Source organism: Schistocerca piceifrons, unplaced genomic scaffold, assembly GCF_021461385.2.
Source record: "Schistocerca piceifrons isolate TAMUIC-IGC-003096 unplaced genomic scaffold, iqSchPice1.1 HiC_scaffold_730, whole genome shotgun sequence".
Taxonomy (NCBI): domain Eukaryota; kingdom Metazoa; phylum Arthropoda; class Insecta; order Orthoptera; family Acrididae; genus Schistocerca; species Schistocerca piceifrons.
Window position 1 is genome coordinate 105,056 of NW_025728982.1, and position 23,661 is coordinate 128,716.

The following is a 23,661-nucleotide window of genomic DNA, read 5'->3' on the forward strand; positions in this document are numbered from 1 at the left end:
GGGTGTTTCACAATGCTATACTGACACTTCTGCTCTTGTCTTATGAATCGCTGGCAACACAGTGTGCAAACATGCCCAGAAATGTTTACTTTTTCACAAAGTGTATTAACACTGCATGGAAAAGAGATATGAGTTACTAATAACACTCATGCAGGAAACTCATATGGACAGATTTTATGTAAATCTCTGCACACTGTTCTGTTCTGCTGGAAGGGAAATTAATTCTTAGTCATCCTACATGGCAGCTTCAGTGATCTTCCAGGAAAGGCAACTTCTCCCAGCAGAAGCACTGATAGGTTATACCTCCCCAGCATTTCTTGACCGTATCTCTTGTGTGACTAGACAAAATAACTTTGCTGAGCTATATCAGTACCTATTTGCAGTTGTTAAGTGCACAAATATGTAAAAAAGCTCAATAGTTGGAGCTGTCATCTATCTACCACACTACAGAACCTGCCCCAAGTATAACATGTTCTCATTATGTATTCAACAAAGTCAGTTTCATTGTCTCCACTACCAGTAGCTGGAATACATTTTGCAACATGAGGGTACCTTAACCTCAGCTCTCCCAATACCTGAAGAGGCCCAGAGCTTAAATTGGCTCCCTCTGCGACAGTAGTAGGTCACCTTAGTGTTAGAAAGCTTCATGTACTTTAACATAAGTCAAGCAATGCATTACAGCAGATTATTGTCGTAGATTTGAACTTGATCCACACCACTCCATCACACACATTCACATTCTCATTGCAAGAAATACTGTGGATGTATGGTAAGTGGCTCAACTCTGTGCAGTGCGCTCTGCAAGTGCCAGCTATTCCTAAATGGAGGAAGACCGAGCGAGGTGGCGCAGTGGTTAGACACTGGACTCGCATTCAGGAGGACGACGGTTCAACCCCGCGTCTGGCCATCCTGATTTAGGTTTTCTGTGATTTCCCTAAATCACTCCAGGCAAATGCTGGGATGGTTGCTTTCAAAGGCCATGGCCGACTTCCTTCCACGTCCTTCCCTAATCCGATGAGACCGATGACCTCGCTGTCTGGTCTCCTTCCCCAAACAACTCAACCAACCTAAATGGAAGAGAATTATGCAGAGTACCAGTAATGAAGTAATGGTGAGGGAAGTGTAGTCTGACTACAACATGATTACATAGTTTTACAAGGTGCCGTCAATTGTAGACAACAAGAAGGTGCTATATTTACTAAGCCAATCCCTTTCCCATCAACACTACATAGGTTACTGACAATACCCCACAAATTAAACACTTCTCAGCCATTGTTTATAGGAAGTTATTTTACATAATAGCTCGCTTAACAGTTGTAAATATGTGCTCACTCAATAGACTGAAAAATAACTCCTCTACATAAACATGAGTTCAGTGAAGTTGTTTTGACTACTTGCTTAATGGACTGGATAGAAAATGCTATGGAGTCTGTTTAAATTGAAAGACAAGCAGAACCTGTGGTTGGGGGAGTAGTCTTTCCAGGGAGAACACTACAATTGTCACACAGGATGACTAACAATCAAATTCCTTCTATCAGTGTAAAACAGTGTGCAGAAATTTACATAAAATCTGTCCGTATGCACTTCTTGCACTAGTATTATTAGTAACTCATATCTGCATTCCATGTAGTGTTAACACACTCTGCACAAAATAAATGCATTGTGGGTATGTCTGCACAATGTGTCACTGGTGATTCATAAGGCGAGATGCAGAAGGGTTGCTATAACTTTGTGAAACAGCATTTAGTTGCTCCTTGTGATATGGTGGGGTAAAGAGAGTGGTGACTCACCTGCTTGTTCTTCAGTTTGCAGATGTATGAAGGAGGGACATGCGTGACCACAATCTGGTGACCTACCTCCCTTGTGCTTCTAACCCTTCACCTTTCCCGCCACCCCTGCTATACACTCTGCACACAATTTACCCTTTAATGCAGTTCTACTGTACCTAGATGAGATACACACATTTATATTTGTTATTTTTTTCATGGCTGTAATAGTCAGCAACTGCAGTATATATTTCAGAATAAAATTAAGTCTTCAGTTGCATTATGCTTGTATGAAGAAGATGTTGGCTTTTGCTAAACCAATACTAAGTAAGTTTCTGCAGTATACTTCTTGTACTTTACATAAATGTTTATACTTTACAGAAGTGCATAACACAGGTCTAAAGATTTATAACACCCCTAATTTTGTATGCTTCTAAAGATGACAAAATAATTTATTGAAACTGGTAAAGTTAAATAAAAATATATTTGGAACTGGCAACTGAATTTTATTCTGAAATTTAATATTTGTTCTTAACCCACTTCATTTAACAATAATAATTAATTTTATACAATTAAAACAATATTTTTAATAATCTGTGATTTTTACATCCACTGCAACAGAATAACTATTAGTTCTAGAGAAAAATATGAATGATATCTTTTTTGTAGGAAATTTAATGCAGTTTAATTTTGTGCTGCGAAACATTTTTGCTACAAGTTGCAGTTTTCAAGTTATTCAAACAAAAGATAAAAAAATGACTTTCAAATGGCCCCCATCCCCACACTCATACCTCACTAATCAAGATAGTTTGTCATCCATGGCCCTGCAACCTACCACTGTACAAAAATTTGTGACTATATAATTTTTTTCCCTTAATTTTCCTTCATTGACTGGACTAATTGAGCATCTCTGAGATCTTATCAGGTGTATTGCCACTCTCATTTTTCTTCCCTTAGAGCAACTTTACAAAAAAATTGAATTCACTTCTAACGAGCTCATTACACTATGCATTGACGTGACTTGTGCTGTGTGAAGAGGGCACATCTATTTCATCTATTTCAAACATCATTTAAGTTGCTATTGAGTTTCTTTCGCTATAGCTGTTATTTTAAATGTTTTATTTACACCATGTCATGTGTTGTAAGATTCAGTTAAATGTCATCACTTTGTGTTGTAAGATTCAGTTAAGTGCCATCATGTTCAACATACAACCTATTGAATTATCATTAGTTCTGAATTTTTTCCTCCAGTAATGGAAAAACTATCTATAAGAAAGTGCATTTCCAGGAAGAAGAATGTTGAACAAACTCAACGTGTATGACAATTTACTGTAACTATTTGTTGTCCTTTTAAAAAATTACATCCATCAGTTTCCTTCATTAACTAATGTGTTACTTATTTCCATCTTTCAGCTGCTTGCTTATGATATGTCACTCATAAATCTGTAAGTACATAACCTGCTCATATAGCTTAATGCTCAGTGCACTAGTTTATGAGACGTGATAGGTGACCCAGACTTGGGCTGAATCTGTGTGATGGATTAACAATTGTTGGTCTCATACACCAGCCAGTCTGAGTGTGGTTTTGAGGCATTTTTCCACATTTGTTTAGGCAAAAGTTGGGCTGGTCCCCAGTCACCACCTCAGAAAATATGATACATAAACAGTTAAAATACAACACATATAAGAAAGTTTCTATGATTCAGAAAGGTAGATAGCACATACAGCTTCTCTTCCTGAACTAATGACTGTGGCAAGAGGAAGGGCATCAAGCTACAAAGGTAAAACTAAAATAAATGAGTCTATCGTAAAAACAATAGGCCACTAATGATGGGATACAAGCTAGGAATGAGAGGCAAATGTGAGTACATATACATAATTGTGTCACAGTTTTAATTTACTTGTTATATGCACTTTTACTCACAAATTGATTTTTTTGAATTTATTTCTGTTACAGGGGGTAAACGAGATGACAAACTTATTTTACCACTCAATGACTCTGTCAGCACAACATTAAGCACAGAACATGTAAGCAATGCTTCGAATTTTTGTAACTTTTAATTGGAATGACGTTTGCTGGACTGGTCCATCTTTCTCCTGACACACAACAGTCTTCAACTTTGAATTTCAAGAGCAGAAACATTTTTGTTTTTCTGGCTGGAAAAGGGAGAAATAACATTTCAATTTTCCTATGTGATAAAATGTTGGTTTAATCTCAAACAACTTAATTGACTCAGGAAATGAGAGATGTAAATTATCCATTAAGGTGATTAGTCAATGGTATGAGTTTTCCATGATACCTACTTTGGCTGTTTTAGACTAGGGTCCTTAACATTTGTTTCTAGTTCCATGGTCTTTTTACAACATATTTTCTTCTATAACTTTGCAGATGTGACAAGATGTTTAACACACACTCATCACACTTAGTGACACAGTACAGCTACACTTTTTAATTAGGTAAACCATGTCATTACACAATCTTAAGGGACTGAAAATAGCTTTAGTAATAACTCTCTTCTTCAGAAGGAGTGGAAATGCAGTGATGGAAACTGTGAATAGTTATCTTGATTGCATACTATACAGTTTTGTAAATAGAGTGGCATTTCCTTAAAAGCAACTTGTGTGGTAATCCACAAAAAAAGTCTATCACAATCCACAGTAAAATGTTATTTGTATGACACAAATATTATGATTAGAGTACCAGTCACTTGTGTAACAACAATATTTTCATAGTAGTGCATAATACTAGGTCTACAATAGAGACATAAACTGCAATAAAATAAAATGTTGTTGCCAGATGTGTATTGCAAAATATTCATCACTTGAAAACAAACAAGAAATAATCAGTACTTTAATAACATTTCCAATAAAATAATTGAAATTTAACAGGTGTTCATAATACTTTCTTCTCTCAGAATATTGTGCATTTATGCCTGACACTGTCATGGAACTCTTCCTGAAATTTAACCACAGACAAATGGGCTACATCAGCAGTACACAGTTTTCTGTGGCTGAATGTACAGGGACCTGGGTTTTGTTACATCACTCAGGGCATTTTATTTCCATTCTTTCCACCTCTCTTCCCTTTTATATGCCCGCACAATTTGCAATTCTGAAATGTAAAGATGGAAACTTGTTTTTCAACACTTACTTTGCTTTTGTCATCCACATGGCCATCACTTACACTAGTTTCTTTTCATATTGTCTCCACTGTCTTCTTTTTTGACTTTGGTACTTTCCATTCATCATTCCCTCTTTAGTTCTCCATAAATATATTACTTTCTTTTTCATGTTCCTTTTATCACCTGTATTGTAACCCTCACTTTATGACCAACAAACATCTACTGAACACAAAATTAGCATTATGTGAGAACATATTAAATTGTCCATTACGCCACAAAAAATAGTAATACTTCTGAGAGAAACTGATGTAAGTTCAAGTATGACAACCTTGTAGCACAAGCATATATGTAGTTATGATATTAACAAAGGTGCACTATATGGAAATATTATACCAACTCACAGAGTGCAGATAAGAGGCCTATCACTCTAGTTGTGCAGTAAGTTGGAAAACATGGCAGTCACTCTCAAAATACAAGTTCAGTCCAGCCAAAGTAAACAGCAATGGTGGCCATGGTTCACTTCATAGAGGCAGATTCAGATAATAGCAGCTAGTGAAGGAAAAACTGTGAGTGAACCAGTCACCAAGTGGCCATACTTTGGCCTGCTATTGAATTTCACATGCAGCATGCAATATCAACCACTACCACACTAGACTTTAGTGATGTTACACATATTAGTGTGTCTGTATCTCCCATTTGCTTATCTGGTGGGGTTTACCAAAAGCCCACACGCTCCTCTATATTTCATCCCCACATTCCGCTGTCATAAAAGTTTACAGTTTTTCTCCAATTCTTTGTAAGGCAGTTCCATTCACGTCCTATAATCTCACATGTCTTTGGACTCAATGTTCTCATATTTCTCCATATAATTATTGTTACTGTTGAATTGTGATTTCTGTTTTTTGTATCTTATTATTTCAGAATTCTCTTCAGTGCCACATGCCTCCGTTAATCCAATGTGGGATTGTTTCCCTCTTACAACAGTGCACCTTACCTATTCAAAAAGCTTTACCCAGTTAAGTTGACGAAATATGGTTTCAGCAGCAGTAAAGGAGACCACTCACTGAATAGCAAAAGTGTCAAGGGGCACACACAAATGAGAATGAAAACTTTGCAAGCTTTTGGAAGAAATCTGTTGACAAGCTAGAATACAAATGTGAGTATTTGTACTCTAGCTCATCAAAGGATATCCTGTGAAACCTAGCAAAGCTTTTTCATTGTCTATTAATGAGTCAATGCTTGTGTTATTTGGTGAGAGGTCTCCATTACTCCTAAACCATTTACATTCTGCCAGAACTTTCATTACTATGTTTATATCATTACCTTCCTTTGGTACTGAGACTGCTGTACTTGTGTCAGTGTTATTAACACTGATGTTTTGATGACAGATTAAGGCAATATTGTTTTGATTTGTCCTGTATGAAGACCAAAATGTTTAAGCCCATTGTTCCAGTTATTCAGTTTCCATTGTATCTTAGGTTCATTGTTGCTCCATACTATTGGTGAGAGTCCACTGGCTTAATGTATGCTGCATGTCTTCTCAAACATTGTGAGTATCCACAGTGTTCTGTAACACCACTTTGGTAGCGTTCATCCAGCATTATTACTTTATTAGTTAATATATTTGATACATTCCTATTATGAAGTCTCTCCCAGATTTTGCTCATTTGCATGCAGTTGGAAACCTTTTCCCAGTAGGCCCATATTGCACTGATCATTCCCATACAGGTATGAAATATGGAATGTATTAGAGCCTTCATTATTCTAAAACAATATTATTGTTTGTCTCAAATGTATCTTTTCTTCTAATGAAGTGATTAAGCAAAATTTGATGCATTAGAGACCTAGTCGTGTTTCATTAGTTGTATTATCAGCAACTTGTAGCTTCTGTCTCAAAAATTTGTTAATATTCGGTTGCATTTCATTGAAGTAGTAGTCGTAGTTATAATACTGAAAAGACAACTTGCCAACATCATATGCCAAAAGATGGCATTATTGGGGTGTTAGTTGTCCCTGACTGTTGAAATACACACATAAAAAAAATTCCAAGAGTTCCGGAACCTGTACATAAAATGGAATAGAAATCAACATAAACATCATTTCTGCCCTTTTTATTGCTCATGAAAATCACACATTGCATTTTGTACCACCATACAACAAGACCTTCAGTGGTGGTGGTCCAGATTTCTGTACACACCAGTACCTCTAATACTTAGTACCATGTCTTCTTGCAGTGATACAAGCCTGTATTCGTCATGGCATACTATCCACAAGTTCATCAAGGCACTGTTGGTCCAGATTGTCTCACTCCTCAATGGTGACTTGGCGTAGATCCCACAGAGTAGTTGGTGAGTCATGTCATCCATAAACAGTCCTTCTCAATCTATCCCAGGCATGTTCGATAGGTTTCATGTCTGTAGTACATGCTGGCCACTCTAGTTGAGCAATGTTGTTATCCTGAAGGAAGTCACTCACAATATGTGTGCGATGGGAACATGAATTGTTGTCCATGAAGACAAATGCCTCGCCAATATGCTGCCGATATGGTTGCACTATCAGTCGGGGGATGGCATTCATGTATCGTACAGCCGTTACAGTGTCTTCCATGACCACCAGCTGTGTACATTGGCCCCACATAATGCCACCCCAAAAGAACAGGGAACCTCCACCTTGCTGCACTCGCTGGACAGTGTGTCTAAGGCATTCAGCCCAACTGGGTTGCCTCCAAACACATCTCCAACAATTGTCTGGTTGAAGGTATACGCAACACTCATCAGTGAAGAGAACGTGATTCCAGTCCTGAGCGGTCCATTCGGCATGTTCTTGGGCCCAATTGTACCACGCTGCATGGACTCATGGTAGCAAAGATGGACCTTGCCATGTGGACATCAAGAATGAAGTTGTACATCATGCAGCCTATTGTGCACAGTTTGAGTTGTAACACAACATCCTGCGGCTGCACAAAAAGCATTATTCAACATAGTGGTATTGCTGTCAGGGTTCCTCCGAGCCATAATCCATAGGTAGTGGCCATCCACTGCATTAGTAGCCCATTGGCAGCCTGAGTGAGGCACGTCATCGACAGTTCCTGTCTCTCTGTATCTCCTCCATGTTCGAACAACATCGCTTTGGTTCACTCCGAGACCTCTGAACACTTTCCCTTGTTGAGAGCTCTTCCTGACACAAAGTAACAATGCAGATGCGATTGAACCATAGTATTGACTGTCTAGGCATGGTTGAACTACAGACAACATGAGCCGTGCACCTCCTTCCTGGTGAAATGACTGCAACTGATTGGCTGTCGGACTCCCTCCATCTAATAGGTGCTGCTCATGAATGGTTGTTTGCCTCTTTGGGCAGGTTTAGTGACTTCTCTGAACAGTCAGAGGGACCGTGTCTGTGATACAATATCCACAGACAACATCCATCTTCAGGAGTTCTGGGAACCGGAGTGATGCAAAACTTTTTTGATGTGTGTATGAAAAACATAAGTTTTACTACTAAAGAGAGAATTATTTATTTATTTTTGTTTGAATTCACAAGGTATAAAATTGTGAAATTTACATCACCTTTTCACCAAACTGAGTAATGACATTGTAGTGTGGCTTCTCCAGAAAATTCATACACTGAAAGACGGATTTCACTTCAGTGGCTTTACTGTGCCTTTTTGTTTAGCTCAAGAAAATGTATTCATGCTTTGTGAGTATGAATGTTTGTAACAGAGCAAGTGCTGTAATGGATATTTTGTACTGCTCACATGAAAAATAATTTAGCTCATTTAAACTAACGAAGAACAATAACTGTTCTCTGCATTGTATGTCTTGAATGTTTTCACTTCCTTTTTTTCAGCTGTGTGCGAAGACAACTATAATGATTAGCTCTGAGTTTCCAAGTGACAGACTATGGCTGAATGGAAGGTATGTTCTTCACTAAAAAGATTACTCTAACATGAGCAATATTAGGAAAAGGATAGGTTGCTACTCACCATGATCCATTGAGTTTCAGACAAGCACAATCAAAAGACTGTTACACATTCATGTTGGAAATGCTGGTGGTAGTGGTCATGTGTGCATGAGGTGTGCTTGCTTGTGTGAATGTGTTTTTTCTTTGCTGAATAAGGCTTTGACTGGTAGCTATAACATGTAACAGGCTTTTTGTTGTATGTGTCTGCAAGTCAATGGATCATCTTTACGGTGTACAGCAATCTATCCTTTTCCTAATATTGTTGATATACCAACCTGGAGTTTCTGTTGTTTGATTTTACTCCAATATGAGATTATTTATTGGCCACCAGCACTGGAATATCTGGAACAGGACTGATAGACACACAAGTTTAAGAACACAGTGAAACTCAAGGTATGATAGTTTACTGTAGTTCCTCAATAAGGATAAAGATAGTAAACATGTTGGAGAAAAGTTGTAGCAGATGGTGAAGGAGAGAATTAATTTCTACAAAAGCCACATTAAAATATGTCTACAGGAAATTATCAGAAAATAACACTGAAGTTGTAGCTAAGGTTTAAATTAAAGCCTTAAATTTGTGTTGCATGCTAGCACTGTTCCACTTCTTCCTGTGCAGTGGCTGGTAAGTGGTTATTGTTATTCACTCACAAATGTTATTAATAAATTTCTGTGCATAAACATGTTTGGTAAGATGTTTTCATGACTCTGTTTAAAATACATATAAAATGCTAAGTTTTTATTTACAATGCATTTCATAGGCTTTGTTCCATCATTAGGTGGTAGTTACAGTGTTTAGCTCAGATGTATTACTCCCAGGAAAACTAATGATGTTGAAATATCTAGAATATTGACTGTAGACTGTTTCTCATGGTTTAATAAGAAGAAATTTTGGGAACCGATGTGTCATATATGCAATTGTTTGTATCTTTATTGTGCCCTTTCCTCAATGGCTCTGCATTCAAGTTTTATGCATTAACTCTCTTCAAATTTACACAGGTTGTCACAGTATTAAAGCGTCTCCTGGCTTATAGTGATTTTATAGATTTTTTTATCTCATAGTGTACAAAGATTTTAATAAAGTTATACATTATTAAATATTGTTTTTTTACACATTTATATGTAATTTCTGTGACCTTGGGGAATATCAGTTTGGATTCCGTAGAAATATTGGAAGATGAACATCAATGAAAGCAAAACGAGGATAATGGAATGTAGTTTAGTTAGCTTGGATGATGTTGCGGGAATTAGATTAGGAAATGAGACACTTAAAGTAGTAAAGGAGTTTTGCCATTTGGGGATCAAAATAACTGATGATGGTCGAAGTAGAGAGGATATAAAATGTAGACTGGCAATGGCAAGGAAAGCGTTTCTGAACAAGAGAAATTTGTTAACACCGAGTATAGATTAAGTGTCAGGAAGTCGTTTCTGAAAGTACTTGTATGGAGTGTAGCCATGTATGGAACTGAAACATGGACGGTAAGTAGTTTGGACAAGAAGAGAATAGAAGCTTTCGAAATGCCTGTAGCCTGGTTTATATTTGTGATAAGTTCCCTTTTGCCACACTGATTCAGGTGCCTACCATGTCCAGTGAAACCGTTCCTTTTGTAGCCACTAATATCTAATAATTTTACATTTGTAAATTTAGCACAAAAATATCTCAGTTTATCATTAGTTTGCCTGATTTCTGTATTGACACATGACCAATCAGGCAGGTCATACCTGAGTGGTAGAGTGGCTACAATAACATTGGTGAAGTGTAAGTATTGTATTACTAAGATCAGTTCCTTGATGAATCTGTTGGCACTGTTTTTGTTTATGTTGTTTGCACCTCCGATCAGCACTACACAGTCCTTTTTTGTGAGTTTGGAGCTTTCATGTTTATACCAGCAGTAACTGTGTCTGTAAATACTTATACTGTTCCCAGCCTGCATTGACATTAGATTTGAGATGTTTCATATGTGGCTGTCCCCAAATAATTTCACCTCGTGTTTCTGCAGACACTGCTGCACTTACATCTCGGACATCTTGTATTCATTAGCCAGCGAGTGACGAACAGTCTTTTTTTCGCGCAGTATTTCATAACATTCTTCAACATCCAGTGCAGCGAATTTATTGGTCACAGTAATTTTGCTTACCCTTTTGAAAGTCACTGTATTTGGCACTGACAACAATGTACATATTGTTTAGAGCATCGATATCACTCTGAAACACTTTTATTATTTCATCTTTGCCTCTGACGGCATTTATGATTTCTCGTTCATGTATTTCCATGACACAGGTGTGACATGTCCAAGTAAGAGAGCTGAAGGTTTCTCTAAATTTTCTGTTGTGTCAGGAGGTGAGTCTGATGGGCGACAGAAGACTCCAAACACCATTTTATACTCACCCCTGATACTTAGTCTTGCGCAATCTTACATACAATTTCAATTTCTATCTAGATGGATTTGAGTTCTCATCTACAGCAACAAATACACCACCTCCAATTTCCATTAGCCTATTGTGTCAATGTTCAATTAAATTTTCCCCAAAGATCTCACTGCTATCAATTTCAGGTTTCAATCAGCTTTCTGTATGTAGTAGTACACTTCATTGCTTTACAGCAGCACTTCAGACTGTGGCACTTTGTTGTGAGTGCTTCAGCAGTTAACTATTAGGATTTTAATTCTCTCACCTGTGAAGGGCATTATTTTGGATCTTACACTTATACTTCTGGGTCTCCTGCAGCTATCGTTATCTAGACTGGATGGAGAGTTGCATAATCTAAGCAACCCTTGTGTGCATTCCACACACCATCAGTTACCTGGATTGCAGCCTCTGATGTGCAGTGCATACCTGACCCATTAAGGGAGGCACCACAGTTTTCAACCATACAGTACAAGTCCAGGAATTCACAGCCTACCTTGTCACAGGACCTTTTAAGTCTCTGGTCAAGTCCTTCCTCTTGATTCAGCCATGTTCAGTTCTGGAGACAATGCTGCTATTTCTGTGATTAATAAATGTCTCATTTAACATTGGTAAGTAAAATTTATCAGAATGCAAGTTCTGCCAAGTAGAAACCAAAATGAGAGTGAATAAACAAAAATGAGGAAGGTAACAGTCTACAGACCTTCACAGTTTTTGAGTGACTGTACTTTTCCCGCTTTTTTTAGTTTATGTAGCCATCTTTCCCGCATTCAACTACCCAACCAAACCAACCTGCAGCCACAGAGAAATGCATTTAGGTGTCTGCAGGAAACTGTTTACTAAAACTACAAAAAAGAGCAGTTGTTCCAAAGGTAGTAAAATGTTTATTCTTTTACATACATCTATGTCGCACACATCAATGAGCTATAGATGACTCACTGCCTTCCCTATGTTCTGCTTTTTGTTTAAATCCTGGTATTTCTGTTGCAACTTTTGCCAAAAAGATTTAATTTATTCTGTTACACAATACAACATCCCTTAACCAAAGAAGCCCCACATTATCGCATGTGATATTTACAAGCTTGAGTAGAGACTTAGATATATGCACGGACAGTTTTTTTTCATAATAAACAGTCCTGTTACCTGTGACAGAGTCAACAGAATGATGCTATTTCCATCAAGCTATGTTCATAATATCTTTACCACCTAATAATAGATATTTTATTCATATTCCAACACAGATAAAATAATAAATTTTGTGAGAAATTTTTATCAGTCAGTTGTTTAAAAACTATCTCACCCAAAACATTACTGTAGAGAATGCCAGAAGACCGACAGATATTGAGATTGTTGGTTTACATGTATTCCTTGCATCTTAAGAGAATCACATATGATATAGTGCAAAAACTATAAAATTTGCTAGATTTCTGAATACAAACAATAACAATCTAAATATGACAATGTCAACATCTGATTGGATTATAAATAATGACAGGAGTAATCATAACAGCTTACTTCAGATTGTGTCCTACTAGTATTGTACATCTCTGAGGCAGTGATGGAAAGGTGTCTCAAGTGGGAGAGGAGGCAACAAGTGCATGAGATAGGAATGTGGTGCCCGTATCTTTTACACTTATGGAACCTTCTGTATTTGATGGACAGAGAGAGTCTCTGACATTAGATTTTGTGAACATACAGGAGCTCTTTAAGCAAATAATTGCAGTTAAGTTAGTTGTTGCAACAGATCTGCATGAAACAGGACACAATTGTTGTAGTAAAATTATCATAAAATCTAAGAACTTTTGGATTAAAGGAGACCAGACACCAAAAATCAGAAGTGTTGAGTTGTCAATAGGCACATGCAAAATAAAGAAAACCTGCTAGTTTTCAGAGTTATCCTTTGACAAACTAGAGTAAAAAAACCACACACACACACACACACACACACACACACAAAGAGAGAGAGAGAGAGAGAGAGAGAGAGAGAGAGAGAGAGAGAATGGGATTGGGGCTAGGTGGCAAGTGACTCAGGGGGGTGGGGGGAGGGGGGGGGGGGGAGCGTTGCCTGCTAGAAGTGCAGAAGGGGACAGGTGGTAGATATACAGGCTAGACATGTGATGTATGATTGCAGGGGCCGATGGGGAGTGGCACACACTGAGGGCAACATAAGAACCCCTCTCAACTTATGTCCCCACATCGTTTTAAGTGTACACTGCTTCCCACCAGCCCCTAACTATTATGCATTACGTGCTTATCCCATGTACCTGCCACCCCCACTTTCACGTTCCTAGCCAGCAAACTAATTGCCTCCCTTTGAGATGCTAGCCTCCCACCCGTAGTCCACATCCCTTCCTCCCTCTCCCTCTACTCACCACAACTTTCTTTCACATGTGCCTGTCAACAATTCAATGCTCCTGTTTTTTGGTGAGTGGTCTCCTTTAATCCAAAACAGGACACAAAATAACACATGTGAATTAAGCACTGACCATTTTGCAGACAAAGCCTGGCAACACAAGAAATCAGCAGAAACAAAAGCTACAGCCAGATGTAACACAGAATGATAAGCTTGACAAGGAACACACAAAAACAATAAGGAACTTAGTGAGACATGCCTCTTCCCTTAAACCACCTCATATGCAGTTAATATACTTAATTTGAATTATTATAGATCACCTATATCCAACAACATACATTATCTTTCAAAATTGATCAAATTACAATCTGAATTAGCTATCAGAATACTCACATTAAAATAATGGAAAATACAAAATGGAATAATAACATGAATTAGGATACACTGCTTGTCACCACATCGATGAGTCCTTAAGTGGCAGACAGGCACATTTAAAAGTAGACTCTTGGAAAGTACCAAGTTTTGGACACAGTCCTTCATCAGATGAAAGACAAGCAAATATACATTTGAACAGGCACTACTCACACACATTGCCACTGTTGTCTTGGGGCACTGCAGTGGCACTATGCATGGTGACAACGGAAGCCACATGTGTGTATGTCTCTGATCTTGTGAACGACTTTGACGAAAAGCTGACTTTTTCTTCCAACAGACTACCGTCAAATGTGCTTGTCTGCCATTCAGTGTTTCCTCTATGTGGTGAGAAGCAATCTATCCTGATTCATATTATTATTTTTTTAATTATACGGATGACATACGAAGGTTGCCCAGAAAGTAAAGCACCAAATTCTTTTCCTCAGCTGAAAACAATGCTACAAATGCGAAACATTATGTATGTATTATCTGAAATCTCCTGAGTGAGAGCACAAAGTTTCTGTCAATTCTGACAGATAGCGTAGCTGCAGGACAGTTTCAAAATGGTGTCTGTAGGTGATGTACATTACAAGTAACATGCCATCATTGAATGTCACTGCAGAGAAAGAAACTGTGGGAATATTCACAAATGCTTGTGCAAAGTCTAAGGAGCATCTGCTGTCGACAGAAGTACAGTTAGTCACTGGGCAAGGAGGGAGAGATCATTAGAAGGCGATTCAGTGGAGCTCCACGATTTGCAGCAGTCGGGGAGGCGATCCACGGCTGTCACACCTGACCTAGCCCCCCTCGGACTTCCATTTGCTTGGGCCATTAAAGGATCCCATTCATGACAGACTTTTTGAGGAAGATGAGGAGGTATTCACACAGTGAAGCACTCGCTCTGCCACCAGGACAAGGGTTGGTACCAACAGGGCATACATGCCTTTGTCTTGCTCTGAAGGAAGGCCATAGAACAGGATGGAGATTGCGTGGAAAAATAGGGTATGTAGATAAAACACCAGTCTTTCGTTTGTGTAATTCTCATTATGTTCAATAAAGAATTATTGAAGAAACAAAATGAGCTGCATTACTTTCTGCATAACCCTCATATTTGTAAAATAAACTAAGAACAGATCTTGTTTATGTATAAATATGTAGAAATTACATGTTGTTGTGGTCTTCAGTCCTGAGACTGGTTTGATGAAGCTCTCCATGCTACTCTATCCTGTGCAAGCTGCTTCATCTCCCAGCACGTACTGCATCCTACATCCTTCTGAATCTGCTCAGTGTATTCATCTCTTGGTCTCCCTCTACAATTTTTACCCTCCACGCTGCCCTCCAATACTAAATTGGTGATCACTTGATGCCTCAGAACATGTCCTACCAACCAATCCCTTCTTCTAGTCAAGTTGTGCCACAAACGTTTCTCCCCAGTCCTATTCATTACCTCCTCATTAGTTATGTGATCTACCCATCTAATCTTCAGCATTCTCCTGTAGCACCACATTTCAAACGCTTCTATTTTCTTCTTGTCTAAAGTATTTATTGTCCATGTTTCACTTCCATACATGGCCACACTCCATACAAATACTTTCAGAAATTACTTCCTGACACTTAAATCTATATTATATGTTAACAAATTTCTCTTCTTCAGGAAATAACCCATAACAGATGGGAAAAGGAGGCCATCAAAAGCAAATTAGCACTGGCAAAAAGGGATTCCCATCCAAGAGAAGTCTAGTAATATCAAACATGGGCCTTAATTTGAGAAAGAAATTTAGGAGAATGTACGTTTGGAGCACAGCATTGTATGGTAGTCAAACATGGACTGTGGGAAAACTGGAACAGAAGAGAATCAAAGCATTTGTGATGTGATGCTACAGAAGAATGTTGAAAATTAGGTGAACTGATAAGGTATGCAATGAGGAGATTCTCTGCAGAGTTGGTGAGGAAAGGAATATATGGAAAACACTGACAAGAAGAAGGGACAGGATGGTAAGACATCTGTTAAGACATTGCAGAATAACTTCCATGGTACTACAGGGAGCTGTAGAGGATAAAAACTGTAAAAGAAGACAGAGATTGGAACACATCCAGCAAATAATTGATGACATAGGTTGCAAGTGCAACTCTGATGTGAAGATGTTGGGACAGGAGAGAAATTCATGGTAGGCCACATCAAACCAGTCAGAACACTGATGACTCAAAAAAAAAAAAAAAAAAAAAAAAGGGGGGGGGGGGGCATGCTAAGCTTCTTGTAGAGAACAATAAAAAATCAAATACAGTCTCAGGATGTGAACCTATGAAAGTGAAACTGGTTCTCTGTCATAGCGCACAACTTAGGACAGAAGTTACCAATACGTTTAAATTGAGAGAGTTACAACATCTAGGTATCAATCCATTAGAATGTTTGATGATGTTAACTTGCTCTGCTGTTGGTACCTTATGAGTGCTTCCATGACAACTCAGATGATTGCTAAAGAACATTTCATATAGTAACAGTCTTCATTCCAAACATACCTCTCTTCTAACAAAATGTAAACACAATTTTGTCATTTACCTATGTAAATATGCATAAATATTAAAGAAGCTGTTGTAAACACTTACCAGTTGTGCAGTATGATGACAACTAATTGCTTTTATAGCATGTAGAAGTAATGATTGCGTATAATCATGGTTTTTGAATTAGATTGTCATAGATGGAACCTAATGTTGATCATCGAGACTTTCCCAGACACCTCTAAAAGATAGGAATCAGAGACTTCACAAATTATTTGTGTGACTCAGTTTCAAAACATGCTTCAAGTAACATATTCTGTATGTATAAGCAATATTATAACTAACAAGTCATTTTTTTTTTGGTAAGAAGTTAAGCAAGCTGCCTCTATAATATGCCTCAAATTGGAGGGCAGTTCGCGTGCGCCCACACACACACACACACACACACACACACACACACACACACGGAGAGAGAGAGAGAGAGAGAGAGAGAGAGAGAGAGAGAGAGAGAGAGAGAGAGAGAGTTGCATGGAGTGGAGGGAAAGGTAGTGGTCCAGTTAAAGTGAGAGCAGAGAAGGGGCATATAGGCATTTTGTAAATGGCCAGTGGTGAATTAAATTGCAGTGCCACTGAAGTGGGTTGCAGTGCAGTCTAAAGGACAGAACAACAGTGTACTTAAACTGCTATTTACCTTTTTTCCTTAATGATCTAAAATATTTGTATATGTTACCAGTTACCATGATGAAATAATTTAATTGTATAGATAAAAAATCTACTCACCAATTGGCGGCAGAACACACACATAAGAGAGGGTTGTAATTAGGCAAGCTTTCGGAGCCAGGGGCTCCTTCTTCAGGCAGAAGGGTTTAAGGAGAAGGAAGAGGGGTGAAGGAAAAGGACCGGAGAACTCTAGGAAAAGGGGTAGATTTTGGGATAGTCACCCAGAACTATGGGTCAGGGGAGACTTACCTTCTCATCCCATACGGTAAGTCTCTCCTGACCCATGGTTCTGGGTGACTTTCCCAAAATCTACCCCTTTTTGTAGACCTCTCCAGTTCTTTTCCTTCACACTTCTTCCTTCTCGTTCAACTCTTCTGCCTGAAGAAGGAGCCACTGGCTCCGAAAGCTTGCCTAATTACAACCCTCTTTTATGTGTTTGTTCTGCCACCATTTGGTGAGTAGATTTTTTACCTACACAGTTAAATTATTTTGTCAAAAATTGATTGTTTTTGCAGTTACCATGATGGGTTATTATGATATTTTATCAGCCACAATGTACTCTGTATGCCCTGACACATATTTTATAATCATGAGATGCACCACCTATGTAATAAGGTCCTGACTGTATATTATACAGATGACAACATTTGTATCTCAAATAAATGGACTTCAAAAAATTTGAAGGGCTATGTCAAGTGTTGCAACATACACTGATTACATAGGGCCCACTGAACTGTAGGCAGCTAAGTAAATGACTGAGTGAATGTAACTACTTTACAGTGTATCATTTGTTCAACTACTGGAATCTAAATGTTGTAGTTCTGGAATAATAGTAACAAATTTCACACATTTAACATGCACAACTCTTGGTAGACTGAAAGTTTGAGTTAGTTAGCTTACATATTTTGCAGTGTTAATCTCTATTGCTATAATTAATAAGGAGGGCATCTCAATCTCTTGCATATAGGCAATGGCATGTTCAATATATTTGTTTATTTGTGTATAAAACAGCTTATAGTGACTGTCAGTGATTCAGCCAGACAAGCTTTTTAATTTACATGCTCACATGATATCAAAATGTTAAGAAATTGTTTTTTTTTTCAGTGAAAGAGAAAGGAGATAACAAATTCTGTAATAAATTAAAAAAGTTGTAAGGGGGTATTAGTGTAACAACAGAATGATCAGTTCTTTGAAAACTGTAGATGCTGTTGAGACTGTGGCACCAGATATTGTAAAAGGCACTTTCGGTGATCTTGGCATTATATAAACTTTTAGAAGTGAGTGGGTAATCATCACTTCTTTGGAATAGTGGATATCCATTAATTCTCTGGGATATAATAAGTCTTTTGTGTAACTTATGAAGTTTAGTTCCTGTGGCATGACACATTTGGAAACTGAACAACTCATTTATATAAAAAATGCCAATTTTAGTCTTGCCTCCCTCTATATAAATTTCTGAGGACACCCATGCATCCAGTCACAAAGTAGGATGTAACACAGTGTTCAAATAGATTTTGCATCTTGGATATTCTAGTGCAGTTTTTTTCCTGCTGTAGCAAAGGCAGAAAACTGGAAATTTTCAAAACATTAAAAATGGATTAAAAGAACACCTATACAAATGCTCCAGCTATTTAAGTTTCTGGGACTGCATATATCTGTTAGTACTGCAAGACATATGTTTGCTGCTTACTTTCATGAATACCTGCAGTAATGCGACTGGTAAACAAGAAAGTTATTAGGTGTAGTATGTATTTTTATCATTTAGAAAGATATTCATTTGCACCCATTTTAAGGTCAAATCAAGTTGAGAAAATACCTTTGATTAGTAAGCTGATTTCTGTAGTTTGTGTGTGACATATTGCCCATTTAAAGACCCTCTGACAGTAACAAATATTGGGCAATCAAACACAACACTTAATACTTATTATATTATTATGTTTCTGCTGCCATTACTAAAATCACTTTATAGCTCAAATTACATGGTTCTAAATAACTAGTGTTTAACTGAGACTTTTTATTGTTTTTGCATTCTAGGGAAGAGAACTGTGAAAATCCACGTATACAAAACTGTTTGAGAGAAGGTATGTACATAAGCATTGGCTGATGATGAATATAACTCATCTTGTAACTATTAGCACCCTTTACAAGCAAAATGAAAGATCAGCACGTCTGTTTGTGATATTTACTACTATGCTCTGATTTAAATTTTTAATACATACATCAAAAAAAGTTTTGCATCACCCCGGTTCCCAGAACTTCTGAAGATGTATGTTGTCTGTGGATATTGTATCATAGACACAGTCCCTTTGACTATTCAGAGATGTCACTAAACCCGCCCAAAGATGTAAACAACCAAGCATGTGCAGCGCCTATTAGGCGGAGGGAGTCCGACAGCCAATCAGTTCCAGTCTTTCCACCAGGAAGGAGGTACATGGTTCGTGTTGTCTGTAGTTCAGCCATGCCTAGATGGTCAATACCATGGTTCGATCACATTCACATTGTTACTTTGTGCCAGGAAGAGCTCTCAACAAGGGAAGTGACCAGGTGTCTTGGAGTGAACCAAAGCGTTGTTGCTCGGTCATGGAGGAGATACAGAGAGACAGGAACTGTCGATGACATGCCTTGCAGAGGCTGTGCAAGGGCTACTACTGCAGTGGATGACCCCAACCTATGGATTATGACTCAGGGGATCCCTGCCAGCAATGCCACTATATTGAATAATGCTTTTTGTGCAGCCACAGAATGTTATGTTACAACTCAAACTGTGCACAATAGGCTGCTTGATGTGCAACTTCATTCTCAATGTCCATGACGATGTCCATCTTTACAACCACAACACCATGCAGCATGGTACAGATGGGCCCAACAACAAGCCGAATGGACTGCTCAGGATTGGCATCACGTTCTCTTCACCAATGAGTGTTGCATATGCCTTCAACCAGACAATCATCAGAGAAGTGTTTGGAGGTAATCTGGTCAGGCCGAAAGCCTTAGACACACTGTGAGTGCAGCAACATGTAGGTTCCGTACTATTTTGGGGTGGCATTATGTGGGAATGATGAATGCTGCTGGTGACCATGGAAGGCACCATTATGGCTGTACGATACATGAATGCCATCCTCCAACTGATGGTGCAATCATATAGGCAGCATATTGGCAAGGCATTTGTCTTCATGGATGACAATTTGCGCCCCCGTCTTGCACATCTTGTGAATGACTTCCTTCAGGATAATGACATTGCTCAACTACAGTGGCCAGCATGTCCTCCAGACATGAACCCTATCAAACATGCCTGGGATAGATTGAAAAGGGCTGTTTATGGATGACTTGACCCCCCAACTGGTCTGAGGGGTCTATGCCGAATCGCCATTCAGGAATGGGACAATCTGGACCAACAGTTCCTTGATGAACTTGTGGATAGTATGCCACGATGAATACAGGCAAGCATCATAACAAGAGGACGTGCTACTGGGTATCAGAGGTACCGGTGTGTACAGCAATCTGGTCCACAACCTCTGAAGGTCTCACTGTATGGTGGTACAACATGCAATGTGTGGTTTTCATGAGCAATAAAAAGGGCAAAAATGATGTTTATGTTGATCTCTATTCCAATCTTCTGCACAGGTTTCGGAACTCTCAGAACAAAGGTGATGCAAAACTTTTTTTGATGTGTGTATATGGAGTCACTGCAGTTAATTATAATTAATGATATTTGTGCAAGGTATGTACAAATATCTCAGTGGAAGAAAGAAAGCAACTATGTCTGCAAAGTGAATACACAGAATTTGAATTATGTGCTCAGTCTTTGTAAGCTGCGCCACTCTCCTCCCTCTGCCCCCCCCCCCCCCCCTTTTCCTTCCTTCAGTGCTTCAAGCAATGGAATTAACGAAAGGGCATCCTAGCAAGTGAGCAGAGTAATCTGTATGACTGCTAGGTCAAGCTGTATTTTTACCTGAGAAATGTCATTTAATTACAGTTTTGAAGGCAAAACGTACAAACAGTTCTGTGGAAATGCCACAAGTATGTACATGGCAAGGAAAGAAAATGTATGGAAATCTTTCATATGTACCAAACACAATAAACTCCTTGTTCAGCTCAGATTTATGCATAACATCTTCATGATCTGGACATGGCAGAACCTCAAAATATAAACCCAAACTTACCTCATTCTGGTCCTTCTCAGCTCAATGAGCTACCTTACAGTTTATATGTTTCCATGTCTCTGGAGGTTGCACAAAAGTCTCTGATCACATAAAATGCACAGACCAGTTTGACAACTGTCTCCATTTTTGTAAAATTTCCTGGCAACCACAGCTGCCACATTTGAAACAAAAAGAGGACTTATTTGATTATGGTAATAACCAGCAGAAAAAATGTGAATGTGCTCCTGTTTATTAAAAGTCCTTGACTTAAAAGTGAGGTACCAGCTGCCATATGCTATCTTCCTCAGCAACTTTAAAAATTTAAAAAAGAAATTCTCAAAAATTTTGGAGTCTGTCGCCATAAGTCACTCATACCCATCCACCCCCACCTGCTCAAACTCACTCTCTCATTCAGCTCAACTCATTGTCATTATCTCTTTGTGTCTTTCTCACTGTCACTTCCCATTGTCTCACAGCAACAGTCTCCTTCATTCTGTTCTACTAATACTGTCTCCTCTTGATGACACTGTCTCCCTCTTGCTCTCGCTTACTGCTATCTCATTCATTCCTTTCCACTGCTGCTGTCTCTTCTCACTGTCGCCATCTCTCTGTCACTTTGACTCTGTCTTTCATTATCACTGGCTCTCACCAACTTCCACTTTCTCATTCTCTTTATTCCTTTCCCATTGGCACTGTCTCCTTCACTCTTTTCCTAGCACTGTTCTCTCACTGTCAACTATGATCCACTGTTAATGTGTCCTTCTCTTTCTCTCATAGTGCCATTGTCTCCTTCCCTCTTTCTACATCACAAGTACTGTCTACTATCTTCCAGTATTTATTACTTTTCCATTTCTTTCACACTGCCACTGCCTCCTTCTCTCTCAGCACAAAAAGCTTGAATATGTTTGCGTACCAAAATTTTTGGGAAAAATTTTAAAAGTGCTGACGAAGGTAGAATGATGCAGCTGGTAACCTCCACTTTTTCAGTCAGCATCTTTTAATAAAGAGTAGCATATTGACCTTTTTTTGCATTCCAGCAGGAGCATTTTTCCACTTTACTTCTTCTTCCTGCTACAGCTGGATATGTCACTCATATGAAAAGAACTTTTTGATAGTCAACTTAAGTGAAATTAAACTAACACAAATTGCATTTTCAAAGTTTTCCACGATTGGTATCTTAGGATTATATTTTAAAAATTACAGCTATTTGCTGTGCATAGCCATCTTGGAATCTGCAACTTGGTTTTGACACCCAAAATACAATGTTTTTGGGGTGTTTCTCAATAACAGATAAAGATCTTTGACACTTCTAAATAAATGCCCAGAGACTATACCATTAAAATTTGAGTAATTTGCTGCTGTTATGTATTATTTAGATTATGCCTCACACAGGATTTTACGTGTGCAGCTAGGGTAAAGTTGAACCTCTGTATCTCGAAAACAGATAAAGATATGAGGAAAATTTTCAAATTTGTTTGAGATTGGTATCTTTGGGATATATTATAAAAATTTCTGCCATTTGCTGTGCATGGCCATCTTGGAATCCACGGCTCGGTTTTATTATGCAAAAACCATGTTTTCTCAGGAACTGCCCATGAACTAAGTGGTGCCTCCGTAAGCCTTTTAAAGTGCACCATTGATCACATCTAATGCAAAAAGAAACAACTGATTGGCTCCATTTGCCTAATCTGGAAGAATTGTGTCATATTCAGACTTTCACCCTGTACTGTAGGGTAGTTACTGTAAGCAGATACTTCTGTTGCGTATATTAATGCTCCTTACAAATTCAGGAGGATGATGATTCAAACCTACATCTAGCCATCCTGATTTAGGTTTTCCATGATTTCCCAAAGCCAGTTAAAGCAACTACTGGGATGGTTCCTTTGAAAGTGCATGGCCGCTTTCATTCTACATCCTTCCCTAATCCAAACTTGTGCTCCGTCTCTAATGACCTCATTGTCAATTGGACGTTAAACACTGATCTCCTCCTCCTCCTCCACTAATAGCCCCAAGTCCAAGGGCTATCCAAAACACTTGACCCTACCTTTCTATCACCTATAGAACCCGAGGTATGAGCCCTGGAAAAATCCCATTTTTATGTGCAGAATTTTGGAAAATGCCGATGTTATTTGAACCTTCACAGACAGAGAATATCCAGCCCAGTGGCTCTAGAATCAGATTTCCTCTAGCATTTCTTCTCATGACACCAAAAAAACCATCACTACTGTGAACCAGTGACCATCCTGTAATGCTTTTGTCATCCAAAACCACTCAGGCTA

The 23,661-nt window shown here is 38.5% G+C and overlaps 1 protein-coding gene across 5 annotated transcripts in view; it reads left to right on the top strand.

The window, feature by feature from the left end:
• The window catches only part of LOC124770046 (diphosphomevalonate decarboxylase-like), a 68,699-nt gene that overhangs the window by 9,450 nt on the left and 35,588 nt on the right, over positions 1 to 23,661 (top strand). For 3 of the 5 annotated variants that reach the window (XM_047249174.1, XM_047249172.1, XM_047249175.1), the window contains exons 2-4: positions 3,724 to 3,794; positions 8,738 to 8,805; positions 19,275 to 19,321. In XM_047249174.1, the coding sequence (XP_047105130.1) occupies positions 8,759 to 8,805; positions 19,275 to 19,321 (94 nt within the window). In that variant the 5' untranslated portion in view covers positions 3,724 to 3,794; positions 8,738 to 8,758. Of the gene's footprint in view, positions 1 to 3,179; positions 3,212 to 3,273; positions 3,628 to 3,723; positions 3,795 to 8,737; positions 8,806 to 19,274; positions 19,322 to 23,661 lie in introns of those variants that run through there. The other 2 variants (XM_047249176.1, XM_047249173.1) reach the window with 2 other exon arrangements.